Genomic DNA, 21,842 nt, shown 5'->3' with positions numbered 1-21,842 from the left:
AGTAGTAGGATGCCTCACAATACCTGGACCCACTCTTGAATGGAACTGTGGCTAAGAACATGTAGCAAGCCCTTATTGTCCCCCAGGGAACTTAGGATTGATTCTTGGCGTCTGCTGGAGGTGGAGGCAGGAAGGCGCAGCCTCAACCCCTGCACACAGACCATAGGTGGTCCTGTGCTTCCTGGGGTCCCAGCAGGGGTCAGATGCCAGGGTGGGAAGGGCGCACCTAACGTGTTCAGTTGTGCCCGGCTCTGGTTAATTCAGCCTGGGTAACTTGGGAGGGGACTTCACAAGTGGGCCCCCACCTCCAGATAAGAAGCGCTCTGCTTTCAGAGGGTCTGGCTTGCCTTGGTGGGTGAGATCAGCATGGCCCTCCTGGCTCTGGGGTGAACGGAAAATCACACACACACACACACACACACACACACACGTATTATCACCAAAAAGGGTAAATTTAAAGGTTTCAGTTTAATGGACCTAGTGGCCAGATTTTACCCTAAGTGGACCGCGTCCATTGTGCTGGCGGCTCACAGGGAAGGGCTGAAGGAGAAGCTGCGGCGACAGAACCTCAGCCTGTGTCCACGCTGAGGTGGCCGCTCACCTCCTTCATCCTGAGTGCCGGGAACTTTAGATAATGACGGCATTTTGTGCTTCTGGATTCCATCTGGGGGAACATTCTGGAACCACAGACGTTGGCAGCATGGCGGGGGTGGGGGGCGGATTTGTCACGAGGTAGCACCTGTGCTTGGCCCTTGGCGTTGGAGGCGGGCAGTGGGCGCCTTCTCACCTGCGGCTCTCTCTCCCAGGAGTTCTTCGACCACGTGAAGAAGCTCTGGGACGACGAGGGCGTCAAGGCTTGCTTCGAGAGGTCCAACGAGTACCAGCTCATCGACTGCGCACAGTAGTAAGTGCCGGGCCGCCGCGGCGGGAGCTGGGGCGGCGGTCCAGGGGCCGAGGGCAGCCTCAGCGTCGAGAGGTGTGTCTGGCAGATGGAGCAGGAGGCCCAGCAGGAGCAGAAAGCTGTGCTGGCTCGGCCTCAGGGTGTGGTCATCTGTCACTTCTTCCCTTCTGTACGGGGTGGCAGGCGTGTTTGTAAAGTGTAATGGACGTAAGCCAGGGGCTCATTGTGTTTTCATTTTGGAGCAGGGGGGTCTCCAAATTAAATTTTAAAATAATACCCACACCCAAGATCAAGGCCAGACCCTTACAGTGACGCGGCCATCTCGTCAGTGACCCAGCTGGTAACTGACACACACGAGGGGAAAGCGGTAATGAGACGACGCCTGACGCAGGTGGACTCCTTACTTTTCCCTAAATGTTTAGGTTCTATGTCTTGAGCTGTTTTTAGATTCATTCTGTTACTGTTGGACAGTGAGGCTCCCCAGGAGAGTGTCCAATAACCGAGAAGTTCTAGAAGTGTCTGCTGCTCTGATCACAAATAGGGGACATGACACTTGTTTCATGTGGCCCTTTGGACAGCAAAGAGCTCAGAGCCTCTCTGCCTAAGCCCCAGGACTGGCCCTCGGGAACCTGCACCGTGAGTGCTGATCCCCAGGAGCAAGCAGGCCTGTGGCCACCGCGCCCTCCTCCCTGCAGAGGTGCAGGCACCATCGGGGCGGGCATGAGGCACCCAGCAAGGTCCTGCCTACAAGCGCTGGGAAGGGTCATGGCAGGAGTGGGCGCTGGAGGCAGCAGCATGGATGGGACAGGAAGAGTGGCCACCTGAAGTGAGAGGTGGGCCAGGGCCAGGCCCTCAGGGCTGAGGCCATGTCGAGGAACTTGGGTTTTCTTCCAGTGCAGTGAGTGGCTTTGACTGGATAGGGGAAAATAAAATGGAGGAGGCAGAGCCCATGGAGTGGCTCGGGTCAGGGCAACTGTGGAATTGCACACTGGGAGCCGAGAGGCAGAAACGAGGAAAGGGTTTTGGGCAGCACAGTGCCATTTTCTGAGATGGGAGAAGTCTGTGGGATGGTGGGGGGATAGGGATCTCTGATTTGGGCATTTTAAGTTTGAGATGCCAAAGGGATGAAGAGTGGAGACCTCAAGCAGGCCATTGTTATAGGAGCCTGAAGCTCAGAGAGAATCATCCATTCTGTTGCTGTAACAGAATACCTGAGACTGGGTAATTTATAAAGGAAAGAGGTTTGTTTTGGTTTATGGTTCTGGAGGCCAGAAATCACCAGATGAAGCAATGGCATCTGGTCTGTGCCATCAAGGGCCTCGTGGCAGAAAGAAAAGCAAGCAGAAGTGAGAAGGGGCTGAACTCCCTGAAAGCTGACTCCTTCCCCATAGAATATTAATGCATCCACTGATGGGGCTCTGCCCACCACCAGCAGCCGCCCACTGGGTCTCACCTCCTGTGCTGCTGCGGGAGGTTTGCTGCAGAGCTCCAGGGGAACTTGAGATGTCATGGGGGTCAGCAGAGGCTTGGTTCAGGCGGTAGTTCCTTCCAATCGTTTAGAAGCCATGGCAGAACCGGGTGCTAAGGCCCAGGGGGGCGGACAGGGGCATTGCTGGCTCAGCCCGTCACCATGGGGACACTCACCCTGTGCACTGCTGCTGGGTGCTTTGTCCGCCTGTGCCAGTGGGCCCTGAGCACAGACTGGCAGGGGAACCAGAGTGCCACTCAGTCCCACACTGGAATCTCTTTTTAAACACACACAGGAAAATAAACAGACTGCTTACTCGTGCATCACCACGGTGGTACAATCGATGATTCAACTTTAAATAGAAAATGAGAATATAAGGTTGAGTGGGACAACCGGGTTCAGCCCTGGCTCCTGGGGGTGCCACGCGGGGCTTGGGGCAGGTTATTTCAGTGGGAGAGACCATGGCGTCTGTGCCCAGTTGGCCCTGGTAGGATTCAGTCAGTAGCCATCAAAGCCCTCAAGAGTGCCCAGCACAGAGGAAGCCCCAGAGAAGCTCTGCCTCTCGCTCATGTGTCACCAGCACAGAAACCGAGGCCCAGGGGTCAGAAACTGAGGGCCGTGGGGTCACGGCTGCCCCGTCACAGATGCCACCTCACTTTCTCAGTTCTGGCCTTTCACACCGCGGGAAGCCACGGATAGAGGAGGCCTTGCAAGTGAGGCTCCTGGCCTCAGGCCGAGACCTTCCAGGCTTGTCAGGAGTAAAACACGGTCAGCCCGAGCCTCTGTCCTGGCCTCCGTGCTGGCCTCTGTCCTGGCCTCTGTCCCCGGCCCGGCAGAACCACGGGAACCAGCCCCACGCCAGACCTGGGGATCCTGGATTACTCCTCACTTCTCCGCCTTCCCTCGTCTTATCCCTGTTAATGCACGAGGGAATCACGATAGTCCAGAACCTTCTCTCTTGATAATTGCCTTGATTCTCCTCTATGCTTGGTTCTGGGGTTGAGAGAGCTCAGAAGCCAGTGGCATTTCAGTCACTCCGCCAGACCCATGTGTAGTTGCCAAACGAAACGTTCAAGTAGAACCTGTGTCCGTCTCCCACCTCCTCCACTGGGTCAGAGGAGGGAGGTGCCAGGCAGATCAGCAGAGGGACGGAGCTCCCCGCAGCCTGGGGCCACGATCCTCACCCCTGCTGTCCAGCCCATCAGGCTCTGATCCCTGGGAACCAGTCTCCTTCAGCTCTGAAGCCCGACTCCGGGCTGGGTCTTCTGCAGAAGCCAGTGCTCAGTGCACGCACCTTGAAATGCAGTCGTGGGTCACCTAGCCACAGTGCTGAGAACGGCCTGTTGGCAATGTCACCACTGTGCAGAGGTCCTGGAGTGCACTCGCAAAACCCGGCTGCCTGGCCTTCTACACCCTGGGCTGTGTTCGAGGTGGGCAGAACAGCTCCAGGCGCATGGTGCTCTACACAGCTGAGGTTAAATCAAGCACGAGAGAAAACCATGCAACTGGGAGGCTTGATGGGCTCAGGGTGCTCGGAGCTGGCCGTCCGCACACGGCCAACCATGATACCGAGAAGTCCTTCTCTGTGAGTAGGACTGTGCTCCAAAGCAGTGACAGCAGAGCACGGTGTGGTGGACACGCAAGCCCCCAGGGGTGCCTGGCAGGTTGTCCCACCACCATCTCGAGGTCTGCACTGTGCTGGGACACCAGGCATCTGCCAGGTCACTGACATGGAGACTGTTTTTCTGTTGTCACCTTGAGGCCACTCCTGCCTACATCTGGCACTGACGGAAACGTCGTCCATGTGGCTGCAGCTGGATTGGCAGAGCCCCGGGTTGCACACTGCTGGCGGGCAGTGCTGACCACAGCCTTCAGAAGTGCATGGGCCTCTGCACTTGCTCGTCCTCCCCACACAGCCTCCACGCACCTTCTTCCCCTCATCTAAGTGGCTCTGGGGTAGACCCGATCTGCACCTTGGGGTGGCTGAGTCGCTGTGTGTCACTTGCGGGCTGGCACTGTGTCCCCCACAGGCCTGCACTGCACTCCAAACCTGCAGTCACACCAGAAAGGGGCCAGTACCGAGGCCGGTGAGGTCATGCCTCCTGTGGCGCAGCTCCTGGGGACACTTGAGGAACAGCAGATGCTGGGTGATGTCAGGATCTTGTTCAGGCTAGGGAAGGGAAGCCGTCAGCTAGGCACCTGGGAGAATCTGGCAGTTTGCCTGTGCATCCAGCAGTGCTCCCTTAGGTGGACACCAAAGAGAACTAAAAACAGACACTGACACAGAGACTCGAAGACACATGTTCTTGGCTCATCCATCACAGCCAGAAGTGGAGACAACCCACGTACCCATCAACTGACTGGTGGACAAAAACCACATATGAAATTCCACACCGTGGAATATTATTCACCAACGAAAAGGAATGAAGTGCTGATAAACCTTCTGCAGAATGGATGAGCCTTGAAAACAGTGTGCTGAGTGCAGAAGGCAACACCAGGGCCACTTGTAGATGACTCTGGGTGTGAAGTGTCCACAGAGGCACCTCCTCGGAGGCAGAGGGAGAGTCGTGGTGCAGGGAGTGGGAGGGGAAGCTGAGTGCCTGTGGTCTCTGGGATAGCAGGCATGTTCTAGAACTAGGACCTTGCGAATATCCTAAAACCAGACTTGTAGGCTTCAAAGCGGTGGGTGTGGGGTTATGGGGTGTATTGTGTCCTATCTTATGTGAATTATATCTCAGTTTTAACAAGAAAGATGGCAGGAGGAAGGGGAGCCCAGGCAGGGGCGTGGCGGGAACACAGTGGTCACGTTGGGCCTGGCGCATCTTGTTGAGGACTCAGCGAAGCTAGCCTCGCACTCTGGCCTCCTGTTCCCCAGGGTGCTCTTCCCCATGGCAGGGAGGGTGTACCTGCCTCTGAGGCCTGCTCTTCAGACAGGCCAACCAGCAGCGCCCAGCACCAGGCCCCAGGCCTGTGGGTGGCAACCACCCAGGGACTCCAAGCCACATAAAGCACAGATGTCAAAGGCTGTTGAGGTCTTCGCTGGCTGCTGCGTGTGCAAGGAGGCTGTGGGTGACTCAGTGGCTGTCGAGAAGTGGTTCTGTCCTTCCCTGTCCAGTCCTCCCTTCCCAGGGGGGCAAGGGAGATGGGTTTTGCTGGGGCTGGGCCACTTCACTTCTGACTCTGTCCTTCACACCAGCCCCCAGCCAGGTTGCTGGGCCCCCTTGACCCAGGCAGTGTCTCTGAGCTGGGGCTGTGGTTGGACAGAGCCAGCCAGCTGCTCTGTCCAGCCCCGGGACCACCACAAGAGGACTGTGGAAACCATCATCATGTGGCTGAATCTGAAATTTCGTACTTTCAGTAAAAATGAGCGTCTTTGAAGCCGTAAGCAGTGCAAATTAACAGAGATCATATTTGATGCAGAATTTCCCAGGTCCTGCTGTGAAAATCATAACCCAGTCTACTGAATTACCCCCAAGATGCACTTCCTCTGAGTGTAATAATGAGTGATCACGTAGCCATGGAAACAGCTATTTTAGGAGAGAGAAAAACCAGAGAACGTGGATCTTCAGAATAGCTTCATAAAGTCAGGCTTTGCTTGATGTAACTCTGAATGCCTCGGCTCTGGGTAGGTTCGTGGGCTTTGTTCAGCTACGTAAGCTTGCTCAGGAGCGCATCCATTTGAATAATTGGTTTTGAATACTTGCAGAGAGAATATTCCAGAAAAAAAGAAAAGAGCAGGGAAAAAGATCAGGTTACTCTTCGGCTACAGGTGTCCCTGTCACTTGTCAGGAGTCTCCATAACCATGTTCACTGCGGCCCCCAACTCCAGTAGGAGGGCTGGCAAGTCCTGGAATACTAGGCTTCCAGGACAATCTGGAAATCATTAACACCAATGAAATTTCAGCTTCAACATTATTTTTGTTGGTTATTTTAAAATCAAAGAAACTGTAATTTTAAATACATATATTACAGTATACACTAAATTCATTAACTTCATAACAACTACCTGGGTACACATACATATTCCTCTTGGCACTTATTTTGGCCTTTATGTCTACCCATTATTTCAAGACTTTCTGTATCTGAAAAAATTGGAACTGCTTATAGGCAGTATAATTAGTCTTTTTGTCATTGTACTTAATGAATAGCAAAGGTAGCAGCCGAAGCAAAGCAGGTGAACTGGGTATCTCAGAGGTAAGTCCTGCAGCGAGTATTCATTTCTTCTACCCTCATTTGAAAACTCCTACATGCAGAAGAAATTGACACATGCAGAAGAAATTCTTGACACCACTTACCACAAACTTTTTTTTTTAAAAAGTGGTTTTAAATACCTCAGATTGAGCCAGGTAAAGTGGTGCACACCTGTAATTCCAGCAACTCAAGAGGCTGAGGCAGGAGGATCACAAGTTCAAGGCCAGCCTCAGTGACTTAGCAAGGCCCTAAGCAGCTTAGCAAGACTCTGTCTCAAAATAAAAATAAAAAATGGCTGGGAGTGTAGTTCAATAGTAGAGCCCCCTGGGATGAATCTTCAGTACCAAAAATAAAATAAAATATCCCAGAACAAACACTGCCTTGATTGAAGGGTATAGTCCACCCCGTTTGTTGCCCGGTTCAATCCTCAGCCTCTTCCTTGCACATCTTACCAAGCTTCTAAAGGTGTTTACCATTTGCTGTATGTTGCTAGATTCACGCAAAAAGCTGTGAACATCATGTTTTATATAGTAAAATAAAACAAACAAAAGAAAGCATCCTTTCAATGCCTTCGAGCTGTAAATTTCAACGTTCCCAGAAGTGGAACTGTGTGGGGAAAGCCAGACTGCTCCAGCACCCAGCCTCCGGGTGCTGCTGGGGTCCCTCTGCAGCCTGCAGGCACCAAGCTCCCCAGGGTGTGGTGGCCACACTGTGCATTTCAAAATGCACAGCAAGTGCCAACGCAGAGTGGTATCTTATTGGAACAAATATGTCCAAGTGGATCAGAGTGAATACAGGGTATCTCGGATGCTCTGTTTACACTTTTGCTCATTGCAAGTAAACAAGAAGACCTCTTTAGCCAATTTTAATAGGAACAAAATTGAAATCCAGTGATCAGAGGTGAGAGCGGAGCCTTTGCCAGGTTGGACACCGCTTCATTCCTGCTGGGCAGGAGGCAGTGTGGAAGTATTCTGGCACGTGTAGATGGCTGGTTGCAAGCGGTAGCAGAAAAATAATTTTATTTTTGTTTTCCTTGTAGCCACAAGGAATGTTTTAAGTTAAATTATGCTGAAATTTGAAAAAGAGAATCATTATAAATTTTCTTCCAAGTTGAGTTTTTAACGGTCGTGAACAACTCTTCGCAGTCCTATAGCATGAATGTGAAATCCCGCCAGTACTCTATTTACGGCACTGGAGTGGGCTGTTTTCCCCTGGGAAGAGGGCAGCTGGCCTGCCAAGGGAGCTCCAGCCCCTCTGGTGCTAGAGGAGCAGGCTGTGCACCTCTGTCCTTTCTAGGTCTTGCTCCTAGGGGGGAAACTGCTGTCCTTCAGTGCCTGCGTCCTACAGAGAACCAGCAGGGCCGGACATGGCTTGGGGGTAGAGCACGTGCTTAGCATGCAGAGCCCTGGATTCCGTCCTCAGCAGGCACATAAAAAATAATAATAATAATAATACAGTGAAATGATAACGGCAGGATCTAGATAAAAGGTATTCAAGTGTTTTCCTTTGAAATTATTTCAAGTTGTTTAGTGTTTGAAATGCTTATGGTAAAATGTAGGAGGAAGAAAACATGTAAGTGTATGTGATCCGAAGTCTCTAGAAAAATGTCACATAGTAGCACAGCTAATAAATTGGAGGTCCCCCCAAATTACAGACCGATAAGGCATTTGAATATGTGAGGGGTTTCTTCAGTTATTTTCAAATGTTTGCAGAATCCTTTGAAACACTTCCAAGGAGCCCAGGGAACTCAGATGGAAAGCCACTAACTACAACTGCTCACCAAATATACAGTTTCAGAATAATTTAAGAGGCGTGTCCTGTATTTCTTAGCTTCACGTGCACCTAGAGGAGCGCTCGTATTTGTTGAAACTTACCACGGAGGGGCTGTTCCATGCACAGGATCTGAGTTAACATACTAGTCCTCACACTGACCCCAAGGAATCTTTGATCCTGTCAGGCAGAGGAGAACTCAAAGTCACACAAGGCGACACAGGACTCCACGGCACCACACTACCACTTGATGTGGCCAGGACCTCACATTTGAAACCTGAAGATTTTGAGAGACTCTTTTGGAGTAAAACGTCAACAGGCATTCTGTGACCTTCCAATGCTGGCCAGGTGGTGCCAGGCACTAGTGTCAAAGACGACGACGAGCACGGCCCCCCAGGTGGATTGACCAGGTGGATTGTCAGAGGGCTGCCACTTGCCCAGATTCTGAAGTGACTCTTGTTGACTTTCCATGTCAGGCTACTGCATGGCGATGGAGTTGTAGGAGCTCTTATCAGAACTCTCATGACTCAATCATAAAAAGACCAATGCCTCACCTTTTAAATGGCAGAGGACGCATCTTAGTAGACCCTCCCCAGTGAGGTGTATAAATAGCCATGAAGCACGTGAGAAGATGCTCCGTGTCCTTGGGCATTAGGGACCCAGAACCCCACTTCATACCTCCTCCACGGCTCTAACCCAAACAGCTGAAAGCAGCCTGGGCAGCTGTGGAGCACCTCCTGCTGCTGGGGGAACGCTGGCGGCCAACAGCATGGCCATTCCAGAAAGGGACCCCCAGCCCCACCCCTGGTGGACACCCAGGACCTGCCAGCTCACACCCACATGGAAACCCACAGACAAGTGCTCCAGCAAGGAAGAGTGGGGACAGCCACGTATGTGCCCGGGGCTGGCCAACAGGTGACAAAGCAGCTAGCCACCAGCGGCACCATGTCACCCCTTGAAGGAGCCAGCCACACACCTAGGGAAGGACACTGCTGTCCTTCAGTGCGTGCATCCTACTGATGGATGAAACAGCTGTGCTAAGTCAAGGAAGCCAGACTGAAAGGCCACATGTTGTTTGAGTCCTTGTATATGAAACATCCAGGCTGCAGTGCAGTCGGGGCAGAGCACTTGCCTGGCACACTTGAGGCCCTGGCTCTGCCCAGTACCACCAAAGGAAAAAATAATCATTGCTGTGAAATGCCCAGAGTGGGACAGAGTAGGGACAGAGCAGATAGGGGTCCCACAGGGCTGAGGGGTGGGAGCGGACGAGTGGTCACTCCAGTGGGCCCAGGTTTCTTTTTGGAGTGATGGAAATGCTGCCACCGTGGAGAGGGCTAGTGATCCTGGGCACACAGAAAAGTCCCTGAATCGTGTGCTTTCTTGGACACATCGGTAGCATTAATCTAAGTCCGCCTGGTTCCAGGGTCTTTCTGGCCAACACCAAGGCCCAGCAGTAGTGAACAGAGTGCTCCGAAGGAGTAGGGACTTTCCTGACCCCTTCCACGATGGTGACTTGTCAGGGTGCCACGGTGCTGTTCAGAGCTAGAGCCCAAACCGTCAGCATCCATGCACACTTTCTTCTAAGAGGGGGAGGGGAGAAAGAAAAGTAAAAATGCAGATGCGAGATGTGGTCCTATAGTGAACATATATGTCTTAAAATCTCAGACTTGAGCAGGTGATTGACAGGCTCGGGACTCGTTCCCCACGCAGGGCCTGACGCAGGGACGGCTCACCAACATGAGATGCTGGGGCACTTCCTTCCTCTCACAGCCAGACAACGTGAACATGTGGGTCTAACCAGGGACTGTGAGCTCCCCACTCTGGCTGGGCCAGTGTGCCTTACAGACTGCTCAGGTGAATCCATGTCCTGTGCTAGAACAGCCTCTGGCCCCACAGCAGCTGTGCCGTGAATTTGTCAACAACTGGATTTTCATATTACAACTGCGCTTCTTAGCCTTTCTCTACACCATCATTCATCACTCTCCTATAAACAAAATCAATGTTTCTGTGAAGCTAGCCAGATCTGGTACATTATCTGTTATCTGTTCACCGTGGCATGCTTCACAATAGCCAAAAATGGGGGAAAACAGTATTCATCGACTGATGAAAATACAGCACAGCTGTATAAGGGAATATTATTCAGGCATAAAACAGAAAAGTTCTCAGGGCTGGACATGTGGCTCAGTGGTAGAAGGCATGCTTGGCACATAAGACTCTGAGTACCACCCCTAGGATCAAAAAACAAAACAAAACAAAGTGAAAAGAATGAGGTTCTGATATACCCTACTATGTGGCTTCCTTTAGAGCAGAAGTGTTGACTGCCTTGGAGAAATGGGAAGTAGATCATGTAAGTACTTCCCTCTTCCCAGGAGAAAGTGAGAATGTGTTCACAAGACCAAGAAATGCAATGAAAGCTTTGAAACAGTGTAGGGTATAAGGAAGCTACTCTTTAACAATTTCCTATCAAAGAAAGCATTTGAAAAGGAAGAAAGAAAGTCCTTCCTTCAGCTAGTATGTGCATCAGTGATTAGAATTCAATACCTTTGTTTCTGCAGATCCACCAGGATCTCTGATACCGGCAGAAAGCTACATTTGAGGTCGAAGCTCTCCTGTATTATTATGTTCACCTAAGGAAATCTAAGCACAGAATTTCCATTTGCTACTCACAAGAGGAAGTTGGGTGCAGGGGTGCCCTTGTTTCTCATTCTACTTGATATGAGTAAAATCCTTGAGCTGGGCATCACCTCTGTGAGGAGGGAATGGAAGGATCCCTCCTGGCTCCCTGAGGCAGGCGGTAATTTGCTAAGGAACAGAGGCTCTGCTAAGCTACATGTGGTGGCTAAATATATCTTCTTCTAAGAGAGACAGGATTTGACAGCGTTTTGCCAAAAAAGGCAACTCTGTGTTACCCTCAATTGAACGTGTTTGATGACATCTCAGATTTCCTAACGTGAGAAACTCAGCATAAGGTAAACATTGATTCAAAGGTCAGTTTCTCTTTCTGGTTCTTCTTCTAAAACCTGGTATGAGTGAAGGATCCTCAGCGAACCAGCTCCCAGACCTCTCAGATACCAGCCCACAGATGCTCAAGTTCTTATATAAAATGGAATGGTATCTGCCAGTAACCGACACACAACCTGCCGCAGACTTCAAACCATCACTAGATGACTTCTGACACCTAAGACCGTGTGACTGCCCATAAGCAGGGGTCATACTCTACTGTCCAGGGAATAACGGCAGGGAGAGAGTGTCTGTGTGCTGAGGACAGAGGCAATGTCCTTTTTAATGGGATTTTCAACTTGCAGTTGTTGGCGGGTTGGATTTGGGGTGCAGACCCTATTTGGTCTCTGGGGCGCCCCTCTTGGGAGCTCCCTGGTGTGGAAGTCCTCAGAACACAGCTCTCTACCCCGTCCTGACCACATGCATCTCCTTCTTCCTTGAAAGTGTCCAAAGGGGATGGAGGGGCTACAGGGCAATGAAGCTGGGCAGAGGCAAGGTCCTGGTGGCAGCTGGGAGAACAGGAGACGCAGGAGGCCTGAGTGAGCGAGGGGCTGCCTTGCTTCAGTTCACGCATGTGACATTGCGGAATTCACAGTTTCGTGTCCACCTGGTTGGAATTCAGTTAGCTTTCAGTTCTCTTTAACCCCAAGCTTACTCTCAAAGACACTTCTCCTCCAATGTGCTCTGATTTCCTACTAGTGTCGCTTTCTAGGTGGTTCCTGCAAAGAGATATCTGCCAGAGGCCTCCCTCGTCCAAAACACTGAGACTGCTCGGCCGGCACCTCGTCCCTCAGTTGAGGAGACCCTTCTGCTCCTGGAGTTCTAGGACAGAGGCACAGCTCTGGGGGTCCCCAAAACTCAGGCCTGACCACTCACCCCAGAAATCACATGGAAAAAGCAGTGGTGGAGAGCAGGAAAGGACCTTTGATCAGCGCGGCCATGTTGAAGGCGAGTGGGGTCCAGCACCACAGCGCTGCCTGCAGGCCCCGACAGGAGCTCAGCAGTAACAAGCAAAAGCTGGCCCAGAGGGGTCCCTGTCCCAGGCAGTGTGGTCACGCCATGGTCCTGTCGGTCATCACCTCAGGTCTGGTTCTGCATGGAGACTCTGCAGAGGTCCTTACTAGACCTGAGGGAGCAGCCAGGTGCCTATGAGCTGGGCAGCCTCCGTTCCTCTCCTGGGGTACTGCCTCCGCTTGGGGGGTTCCATCATCTGTCTGTGAGGCTGTGCTGTTCCTGGAACCCAAGATGGCTGCAGGTTTAGGGCAGTGACAGGACACGTCCAGGCACCGCTGCAAGGGTCTACAGCCAAAGGCCACAAAGGCTGGCAGTTGGATGTCTCTGCATATCTTGCAGATACCTCGGTTACTCTTAGCCTGGTGTTCTGGGTCTTAAGGCAAGACGAGAAAGGTCAGGTAAACTTAGAGCACATCAACCTGTATGACACTCCTCAAGCCCTGAACCGGCCGAGCAGGAACCCAACTAGAGGTTTAAAGTAATAAAGGGGGCTGGGATTGTGGCTCAGTGGTAGAGCACTCGCCTGGCACGGGCGTGACCCGGGTTCGAATCTCAGAACCACATTAAAAAAAATAAAGGCATTGTGTTAAAAAAAAATAAAGTAATAAAGGAAGCTGGGCATGGTGGTGCACATCTGCAATCCCAGCTCCAGAGGCTGAGGCAGGAAGATTACAATTCAGAGCCAGCCTCAGCAATTTAGCAAGGCCCCAAGCAACTCTACAAGACCTGTCTCTAAATGTAATACAAAAAAGGGCAGGGGGTGTGGTCAGTGGTTAAGCACCCCTGGGTTCAATCCCCAGTGCCAAAAAAAAAAAAAAAAGTAATAAAGGAGACAATTACAAAATACAATTAGAGATGCCAGGCTTTGTCCTGCTTTTAATCCTCCATTGGGCATCTGCATGCCCACACAGAAAGTCAGTGCTTTTAGCAAAAGCATCTTCTAACTCACTGTTGCACTTTCATTACAAGAAACTCAGGGAGAGATCACGACCTCTGTGAGTGGACTAATGGAAATGTGCCCTCTTTACCTGGCTTTTGCCTAAATGCTTGATTTACCTCTACTAACCCAGAACTTGGTAGATATTATAGAATGCAGGCATGAACTGGAAGATTCTAGCCCACCTCTGCCGGGTAACAGAAGAAAACATCTCCATTGTAATAGTTCAGATACCTCCTACCTAATGACTTAGTTCAACATCATTTTAGAGTTGACACTTTTGGGGGCAGTGGGGGTACTGGGATTGAACTCAGGGTGCTTAACCACTGAGCTACATCCCCAGCCCTTTTTTATTTGGAGACAGAGTCTCCCTGAGTCGCCCAGTGTCTTGCTAAATTGCAATCCCCCTGCCTCGGCCTCCTGCAGTTAGCACTTTGCCCTTGACTCTCTGTAGACCACAGTGTTCATGTTTCAGAGGAAGCTGGCAACTGTAATGGTGTATTATGATAGTACAGAAATGATAGGAAATATTCTGCCTTGTTACAGGATCTTTTACATTCAAATTAGAGGTGTTAAAATGGATCACCTCAGGGCTGGGGCTGGGGCTGGGGCTCAGTGATAGAGCACTTGCCCAGCACATGCAAGGTGCTGGGTTCGATCCTCAGCACCACCTAAAAATAAATAAATAAAATGAAGGTATTATGTCCAATTACAACTAAAAAAAAATTTTAAAGGATAATTTCTAGTAGGACTCCCTAAGATAGATTATATTTGATTTCTAATACTGTTTTTCTTCCTAACTTAAAGATACTAGCTTAAATTAACAAAAATATCTTTGTTTGGGCTCAAAAACTAAATTTCAGGCCTTCCTTAACCGGAAGAAATGGCCAAGACCCCTTTCTGTGAACACTAATGGTCAAGGAGCCCAGTATGTAATGTGGGTTGGACAGGAACTGAAAAGGTTTTAAATGGTTCTTGGCATACCTGGCTGTTGGAACGGGCACTCCTCTCCCTTGACCGTGGCCATTTTAAATCACTTGCCCTTCTGAAGCTTAATTTAACCAAGACACAACACTAAGTAGAAGTCGGGCCTCAGGGTTGGGCAGGTGCAGCACTGATCAAGGACGTCACAAGTCATGTACACATTCCCAGAGGGCAGTGATGTGGGTGGACACTGCTCCCTCCACTCCATCCACTGTCAATAAACCCCACACTGGCTCTGGGAAGAGGCCCAGCTCCCAGGGGTCTGTGTCCATTAGGTGTAGTCAAAGCTCTCAGGGCACAAGATGAGGTTTTGGTAGACAGCAGAATGGGCTGGACCCTGCAGGCTGAGTTTTTAATTTATGGGTTGTAGGCTCAGGTATAAAAGAAAATTACATGAGAAGGATCAGCTTCCACATTCCTGCAAAGCAGCACCACAGGGGGCCAGTGCTGCCCTGTCCAGCCTCAGGGAATGGTCGTGAGGTCAGTCTACTGCCCTATCCCAGCCTTGGGCACGTGGTTGTGAGGTTATTGTGCTGCCCTGTCCAGCCTCGGGTGTGTGGTCACGAGGTCAGTGTGCTGCCCTGTCCAGCCTCGGGTGTGTGGTCACGAGGTCAGTGTGCGTCAGAACCGTTGGTGGGATGAACCAGGTATTGCCCACAGACGGCCAGGCAACTGTCAGCTATTGCAGGGAAACAGCTTTCCTAAAGGGAAAAAGGGACATAATAAGATGGCCAGCAAGGAACAGAAAGGAAAACATGTGGCCTGCTTCACAGACCAAGTAACACGTGGGTCTCCAGTTTCCTACCACATTTCCTTAGTTCATGCTCATGATTCCCATTTCCACAGATGTGGAGTCTGACGTGAACACAGTGTGCGCAGGTGGCTTTCAGTCACTCCGAGGAACCTCGGCGAGCGGTCTTGTATCCTTTTTGTAACCACTGAGCAACACTGCCAGCCTGTTTTATTTTTTATTCTTTGACGGGTCTCACTGAGTTGCTGAGGCTGGCCTGTAACTTGCAGTCCTCCTGCCTTGGCCTCCCACATTGGGATGGGATTATAGGCTTGTACCACCATGCCCAGTCAGATTTTTCTTTACTCCAAGGAAGACAGAATAAAGCCTGCCCACCATGAAGGCCCAGGGTCAGGGGGTCACTGCTTTTACTCAGTGCCAAAAGAAATTCTGAACTGTCTTAGAGGAGCAGGGCATTTAGATTCCATCCCAAACTTACCAAATCAGTAAGTTGTTCAGGGAAGAGAAGTAGATCCCTCTGTTAGTATAGTGGTAGATGCCAAACTAGGCCTTCAGGGCTCCTGGAGCAGGTTTCTCCATCCAGAACCGAGTCACCAGGCCTCTGAGGAGCGACAAAGCAGTGCCGGCCACTGTCATGCCTCGGCTCTGTTCCCTGCTGATGCTTCCTTGCTTTTATTGGTTAAACTTGACATCATGCTAACATAAACTGAGTGTAGTGACCATGAGATTGTATAAACTTTGAGGAGTCTTAGGGTTTTGAATTACAGCTGTGTTCCTGTATAAAAAGGTGACAGATAGGCAGACCGATGGTAGATGGATGAATGATGGGATGCAGCTCAGGGGTACAGTGCTTCTGTAGCATGCCTGAGGCTCTGGGTTTGATCCCTAGCACTGGAAAAGAACAGTGATATGGGGGAAATTTAGATACATGTGTACATGTGTGTGACATATGGGATATATCAACACATGCATGTATCATATGACACACATACACGTAGTCACAGTCCTTGAAATGGTCACCAAGTGGCTGTGTACACAGAACTGTTTCCTTTACCTGCATTCACGCATTCAGCAGGAGCTCATGGAGCATCTGCTATGTTGCAGAAGGACAGGGACAAGTGGTAAGCCAGTATGCCCCATGCTGGGGGAAGGAAGGGCTGTTGCAGAGCTAGGACACCTACAGAGCCACATGGGTGCAGTCGTGGTGGGGAGGACTCGGTGGCTGAGAGAATCTGAAACACACAGGGTCTCACGTGTACTGGCCTCATGCTATACCACTGAGCTTCAGCCCAAGCCCAGGCTCCTGAAATATTTTAACACATGGGACAAAATTAAATTTTGTATTTTCTCCTTTTTTTTTAATGTCTTTAGATTTAGCAAATGATTCATTCTTTCCCAATGAAATCGGATCTCATATCCTACCTGTGTATCTGAAGATTAAACACCTATATGGGTTCAAAAAGAGGGAAATAAAAGTTCCAAATTATACCATATATTTCCTAACATGTTATAATGAAAATAATTAACTGGTTTGACTCACAGCTTTCTGGAAATGTTGGCAGTCTAACAGAACATTACTTCTCTTCACTGAGAAAGATCTGCTTGGCTAGGGGTGCCGGGAGCCACAGCCACGGCTATCCAGTGGTTTGAACTACACTTTCATCCCCCATATTAGATCCTGCAGGTTCTTAGGAGCAATCTTAACTGTCATAGGCCTGAAGTCTCTTTTGACAGTAATTACCAAATAATCTTCCCTTTGCTCGTTACACACACACACACACACACACACACACACACACACACACACACGAGTGTAAGACAGGCTTAAGGCTGTCACCTCCAGCGGGGGGCAGAGAATGGAAACACGTGGAGATGGAGATGCGTTAGACACAGATGTGGGTGAGGCCTCATCAGGGGGTTCCTAAGACTCTGACCTGAAGAACCCATGGAGGGGGTGCCATGGCTAAGTGGAGATGAGGAGATTTTGGGGGCAAGGACTGAGTTGAGTCACCCTGAGGAGCTGCGAAGGGTCTTGTGTCACAGATTATCCTGGGCCAAGGAGATGGAGAGCTCAGAGGGAAAACCTGCTCCAGATCCTGCTAGCAAGGTGGGACCCCTGAGGGCAGGGACTAGAGGCAGGGCTTGGCTACTTCCCCAGAAGGGTGGGGACAGCAGGGGCCAAGGTGACTGAGCCTTCTCCTCCAGGTCTGTCACCCCGTCTCTGACTGGCTTCTGAACTCTGCCCCTTTCTTTGTACATTGTCCAGCCAGGGTGGGGCCCGGGCATTCCATGAGCAGCTTCAGGTGGTGGCACCTTCTTTTAGCAGCTACACTGCAGCGAACATTGACCCTGCAGTCCCTACAGTCCACACAACCCTCCTTCTTCTCAACACGACAGCTGCTGAGTCGCCTCCCTCTTTTAGGCCAAGTGAGCATCCTCTGTTTTCCCTAACCTACCTGGAACAGATGCCCCATTGTTTTGTTCCTGGTCCTCACACATCCACGGAACCTGGTTTCTGCCATGTAACCAGATGTGTGGTCTTGGACAAATTCCTTTGGGCTCTGTGCTTCCCTTCCCTGATCTGCAGGCTGGCAATGTTACCAGTATCCACCTCACAGGGGCTGCGAGTTAAGTCGTGGAAAGCACCTAGAACAATATCTGGCACATAGTCCTTAATAAATGGTAGTTGTCACAATCATCATCATCTCTCATGATTATATTCCAAACCATCTCACCTAATTAGAATTTGTTATTAAGAAGGTACGCATAGTGAACACCAGCAAATCCAGCTACTCAGGAGGCTGAGGTGGGAAGATTGCAAGTTTGAGGCCACGCTGGGCAACTTAGTAAGACTCTATCTCAAAATAAAAAAATAAAAAGGGCTAGGAATGTAGCTCAGTGGTAGAGTGCCTCTGGGTTCAATCTCCAGTACCAAAAAAAAAAAAAAAAAATCCCCACAAAACATGTTTGTTAAACTGTTTTTGCAAACTGAAAGAAGAGCCAGGGAGCTGAAAGGAGGGGAGGGTGAGAAGAGAAGGGGCCCTCCACGCTCCATCCCCACTTCAGAGAGATTTCTTCCCTCTTACTCATTTCTATATCACATTTCTAGAAGTTTTCTCTGGAGAAAGAGTTCTGCTTTGAGGCAGGGGAATCTGTTAAGCTGCTAATTAGGGTCATGTCCCAGCCCCTATCTGTGACAGCTGGAATCAGCAAAGCCTTACTGCACACAGTGCCTGGGGTGTTCTGAGCACTTGTAGTAGTCCACATGCAATCAAAATGAGAATATTCTTTGCGTCCAAGTAGCTCATGTATAATTGTTGTGAGCCAGGCATATGCCCTGTGCTGTGGTATCCACACAGAAAAAGTAGCAGCACTCAGGGGACATGAGGGAGTCCTGGGAAGGCTTCATGGAGGAGGTGGCAAAGTGGTGGACAGAAAACCCAGGACATGGGGAGGAGCAACATGTCTCATCCTCTGCCTTGGTCCAGTGACTCAACCGACTAGCAGCTTCCATGCTTCCGCCTGGTTTGACTGGCATCGGGCAGCAAAAGAAAGGAGCCAGGATGCCCCATAGGAGTGTAACCTGCATGTCTGGAGCAAGAGATATCATCAGAGCTGTGCTTCAAGGGGATGCACCCGGCACTGGCACCCCTTGAACTGACTGGGAAACTAGCCCAAGAAGCCCCAGAGATATGGAGACTCTAGAGGAAATGACTTGTAAACAGGATCCTCTGAGTATTCCCTGCAGCCTAGGTCATCCGGACAGGTTGGACGTCCCTTGCCTTTCGTTCTTGCTACGTGGGAGGGGTTTTTCTAATGGGAAAAGTCACGGTGCGCACTGCTGCCATCCAAAAGCTGCATTTACTGTTAAAGGGGAAGATACCCAGTGACAGCTGTGACTCATGCCCGTGTGCGGGGTTCCGGACCTCGCCGTCCTCTGCCTGTCAACCTGGAATGTGACTGAAGTTCCTTGGGTATTTTATAAAACATCAAAAAGACAGACTCGTGTCAGCAGAAGCCAGGTCTTCTTATTCCTCAGCCACGGGCCGACCTGGGGTGATGGTTGCTGAAGTCGGAGCGCCTCGGTTTTGAGGTTTCCCACCCGCCGCGCTCTGCAGCGCAAACCGTGGGTCAGCGCGGACCCTGCCTTCATCCACCGTCTCAGGTTCCCCTGAGAAAGCGGAGCTGCCCGCGTCAATCAGAGAGCGCCCACGTCAATCAGAGAGCTCCCACCGGCTGACCTCGCCGGGTCTCCTGCGGGTCTCCAGCCCCGGCCAGACCCTCTGCCGAAGCCCGGCGGGCCTGGCGCCTGGCTGCGTTGGCGTGCAGGTCCGAGCGTAGCCGCTTACGTCAGAGGACGTACTCCTACGCCAGCGTCTGCGAGCGCCGCTCCGGTGAAGTTGGAAACGGGCTAACGCTTCTCAAGCCACGCGGAGCCAGCGCTCGGGTCAGTAAATGGGCGACGCGCACAGCGCGGGCGTCGGCGGTCCAGCCAGCTCCGCCCGAGGCGCCGTGCGTCACGCAGACCCCTCCCCCGGCGCCCTCCGACCCGTCACCCCGCCCTTCCTCTCCGCGCCTCGCGCCACGCAGGGCACGCCCCTGGCTCCCTTCGGCTCGCAGTCCCGGTCCCGCAGGCCCCGCCCCGGCGCCTAGTTCTGACGTCACCGTCTGCGTCGCGCGCGGTGGAAGCAGGAAGTAGGACCAAAACAAAGGAGCGGCTGCCGGGAGCGGACCTGCCTCTCCTCGCCTCGCTTCCGCGCAAGCCCGGGCCCTGGCCGCCGACCCCGAGGCGGCGTCCCGCCATGTCCAACATGGAGAAGCACCTGTTCAACCTGAAGTTCGCCGCCAAAGAACTGAGCAGGAGTGCCAAGAAGTGCGATAAGGAGGAGAAGGCCGAAAAGGCCAAGATCAAGAAGGCCATCCAAAAGGGCAACATGGAAGTGGCCCGGATCCACGCCGAGAACGCCATCCGCCAGAAGAACCAGGCCGTGAACTTCCTAAGGATGAGCGCGCGCGTGGACGCCGTGGCCGCCCGCGTGCAGACGGCCGTGACCATGGGCAAGGTGACCAAGTCGATGGCCGGCGTGGTCAAGTCCATGGACGCGACGCTGAAGACCATGAACCTGGAGAAGATCTCCGCGCTGATGGACAAGTTCGAGCACCAGTTCGAGACCCTGGACGTCCAGACGCAGCAGATGGAGGACACGATGAGCAGTACGACGACGCTGACCACTCCCCAGAATCAGGTGGACCTGCTGCTCCAGGAGATGGCAGACGAGGCGGGCCTCGACCTCAACATGGAGCTGCCGCAGGGCCAGACCGGCTCCGTGGGCACCAGCGTGGCCTCGGCCGAGCAGGACGAGCTGTCGCAGAGACTGGCCCGCCTGCGCGACCAGGTGTGACGGGCCGGAGGCTGCCGCAGGAGGCCCGCGGACAGGCCCGCGAGGCCGCCTCCGCCCAGCAGCTGCCGCTCGTGGTGACGTGTATTTTTATAGCCGCCTTTTAACAGAACTGGTTGAGTGGTGGGCGTGGATCTCGGCCCCTCGGTGACGCTGCCTACCGAGGAGGGTCCCATCCGAGGCCAAGTGTGTGTGTGCGCGTGTGTCGCGTGTTTGGTGGCACACCGAGTGACAGGTGGTCCGTGAGAATTAAAGAAGGGGATGATTATTTTGATTACACAGCTATAAACACTTCGTTCAGTCGGCAGTGCTGTTTCTGTATAGCCTTTCTTTCGATTTTGATTTGTTTGGTTTTTGCCATCAAAGCAAGACTACAATTGACTATTTGTTCTCATAACTTACTCTAAAATTATCTTAGATCTTAAAATAATATTCTCTTGCTGTTTACATTCTATAAATTTTCATGTGATAATGGAGTTTGTGTAACTGGAAAAAATGCCACAAAAGTTAATTTATTGGGAAAAATAAATTTGTTCATTTATATTTTCTATTTACAGAGAGTTTTTTAAAGGACTTAGATGTAATGTTTGACAGTTTCCTAGTTATTTCACGATGTCATCACTTTAATCAGACTTCTCCTTAAAGTATGTTAATTAGCATGATAGTCATTTTACACACCTAACATTGCCAAAGAACAGCTGATTGGTCTGGGGAAACCTTGGGACTGTATGTTTATAGGTTTCATTTTTATTTTAACAACCAAAAATGAAATAAAATTAGTTCTAATTATTTTAAGTTCTAATTATTTTCATTTGTTATTTGTCTTAAAGTAACAACTTTAAAAACCTTAAAAATACAAGTTGTAATGTTTGACTTAGCCATGCAAACAAGGCATGTTCCTCCGGCCAGCTGGAAGTGTGGGAAGGGGAGCCAGCTAGGGCTGGGGGTCTGAACTGCATTCGGGGCTGGGTCATTTCCCAAGGCTGTGTGTCTGGCTGAAGAGCAAAGCAGGCCTTCTCCACTCTGCTTGGGCTCAGAACAGGGAGAATTGCACTTATTTTGCTTGGCAATTAAATTAAACTATGTTAAATACTTGTAAGTTTTTAAAATTCTCCTTCATTCACTGGAAGATTTCTCCCTAAGAGAATTCCGGTATTTCTGAAAATAGGGACTTTTCCAAGCTCTTTGAAAGATTCACCACCAAGTACACATAGATAACATGTTTTCCAGTGTGAATGAATGTTTAAGGAAAAAAGAAGCATAGGCAGATGAGGACTGACCTTCATAGTAAGTTTTTTAAAGTATATTTGCCGGGGTGTTGTTCAGAAGTCTGCTCTACGGGACTCTTGTCGATTGCCCAGAGTCTTCTGTCACAGGCCCTTAGCAGGTCGGGTGTCCTCTCATCGCTTGGTTTCGCAAAGCCTGCC

At 51.0% G+C, this 21,842-nt stretch overlaps 2 protein-coding genes across 3 annotated transcripts in view; both read left to right on the top strand.

Annotated features, from left to right (window-relative positions):
* Positions 1–21,842, top strand: part of Gnal (G protein subunit alpha L) — a 117,539-nt gene that overhangs the window by 78,413 nt on the left and 17,284 nt on the right. For both annotated transcript variants that reach the window (XM_026415493.2, XM_026415494.2), the window contains exon 5: positions 807–904. In XM_026415493.2, the coding sequence (XP_026271278.2) occupies positions 807–904 (98 nt within the window). The remainder of the gene's footprint in view (positions 1–806; positions 905–21,842) is intronic.
* Chmp1b (charged multivesicular body protein 1B) lies at positions 19,682–21,655 on the top strand. The gene has a single exon (XM_026415495.2). It carries the CDS (start codon positions 19,819–19,821, stop codon positions 20,416–20,418), a length of 600 nt encoding a protein of 199 aa, XP_026271280.1. The 5' UTR covers positions 19,682–19,818; the 3' UTR covers positions 20,419–21,655.

The sequence above is a fragment of the Urocitellus parryii genome, chromosome 13 (genome assembly GCF_045843805.1).
Source record: "Urocitellus parryii isolate mUroPar1 chromosome 13, mUroPar1.hap1, whole genome shotgun sequence".
Classification (NCBI taxonomy): domain Eukaryota; kingdom Metazoa; phylum Chordata; class Mammalia; order Rodentia; family Sciuridae; genus Urocitellus; species Urocitellus parryii.
This window is presented reverse-complemented; position numbering and strand designations above follow the sequence as displayed.

Bases quoted from the DNA above. Each gene is read 5' to 3' on its own strand.
- Chmp1b (XM_026415495.2), top strand. From the start codon at position 19,819: ATGTCCAACATGGAGAAGCACCTGTTCAACCTGAAGTTCGCCGCCAAA.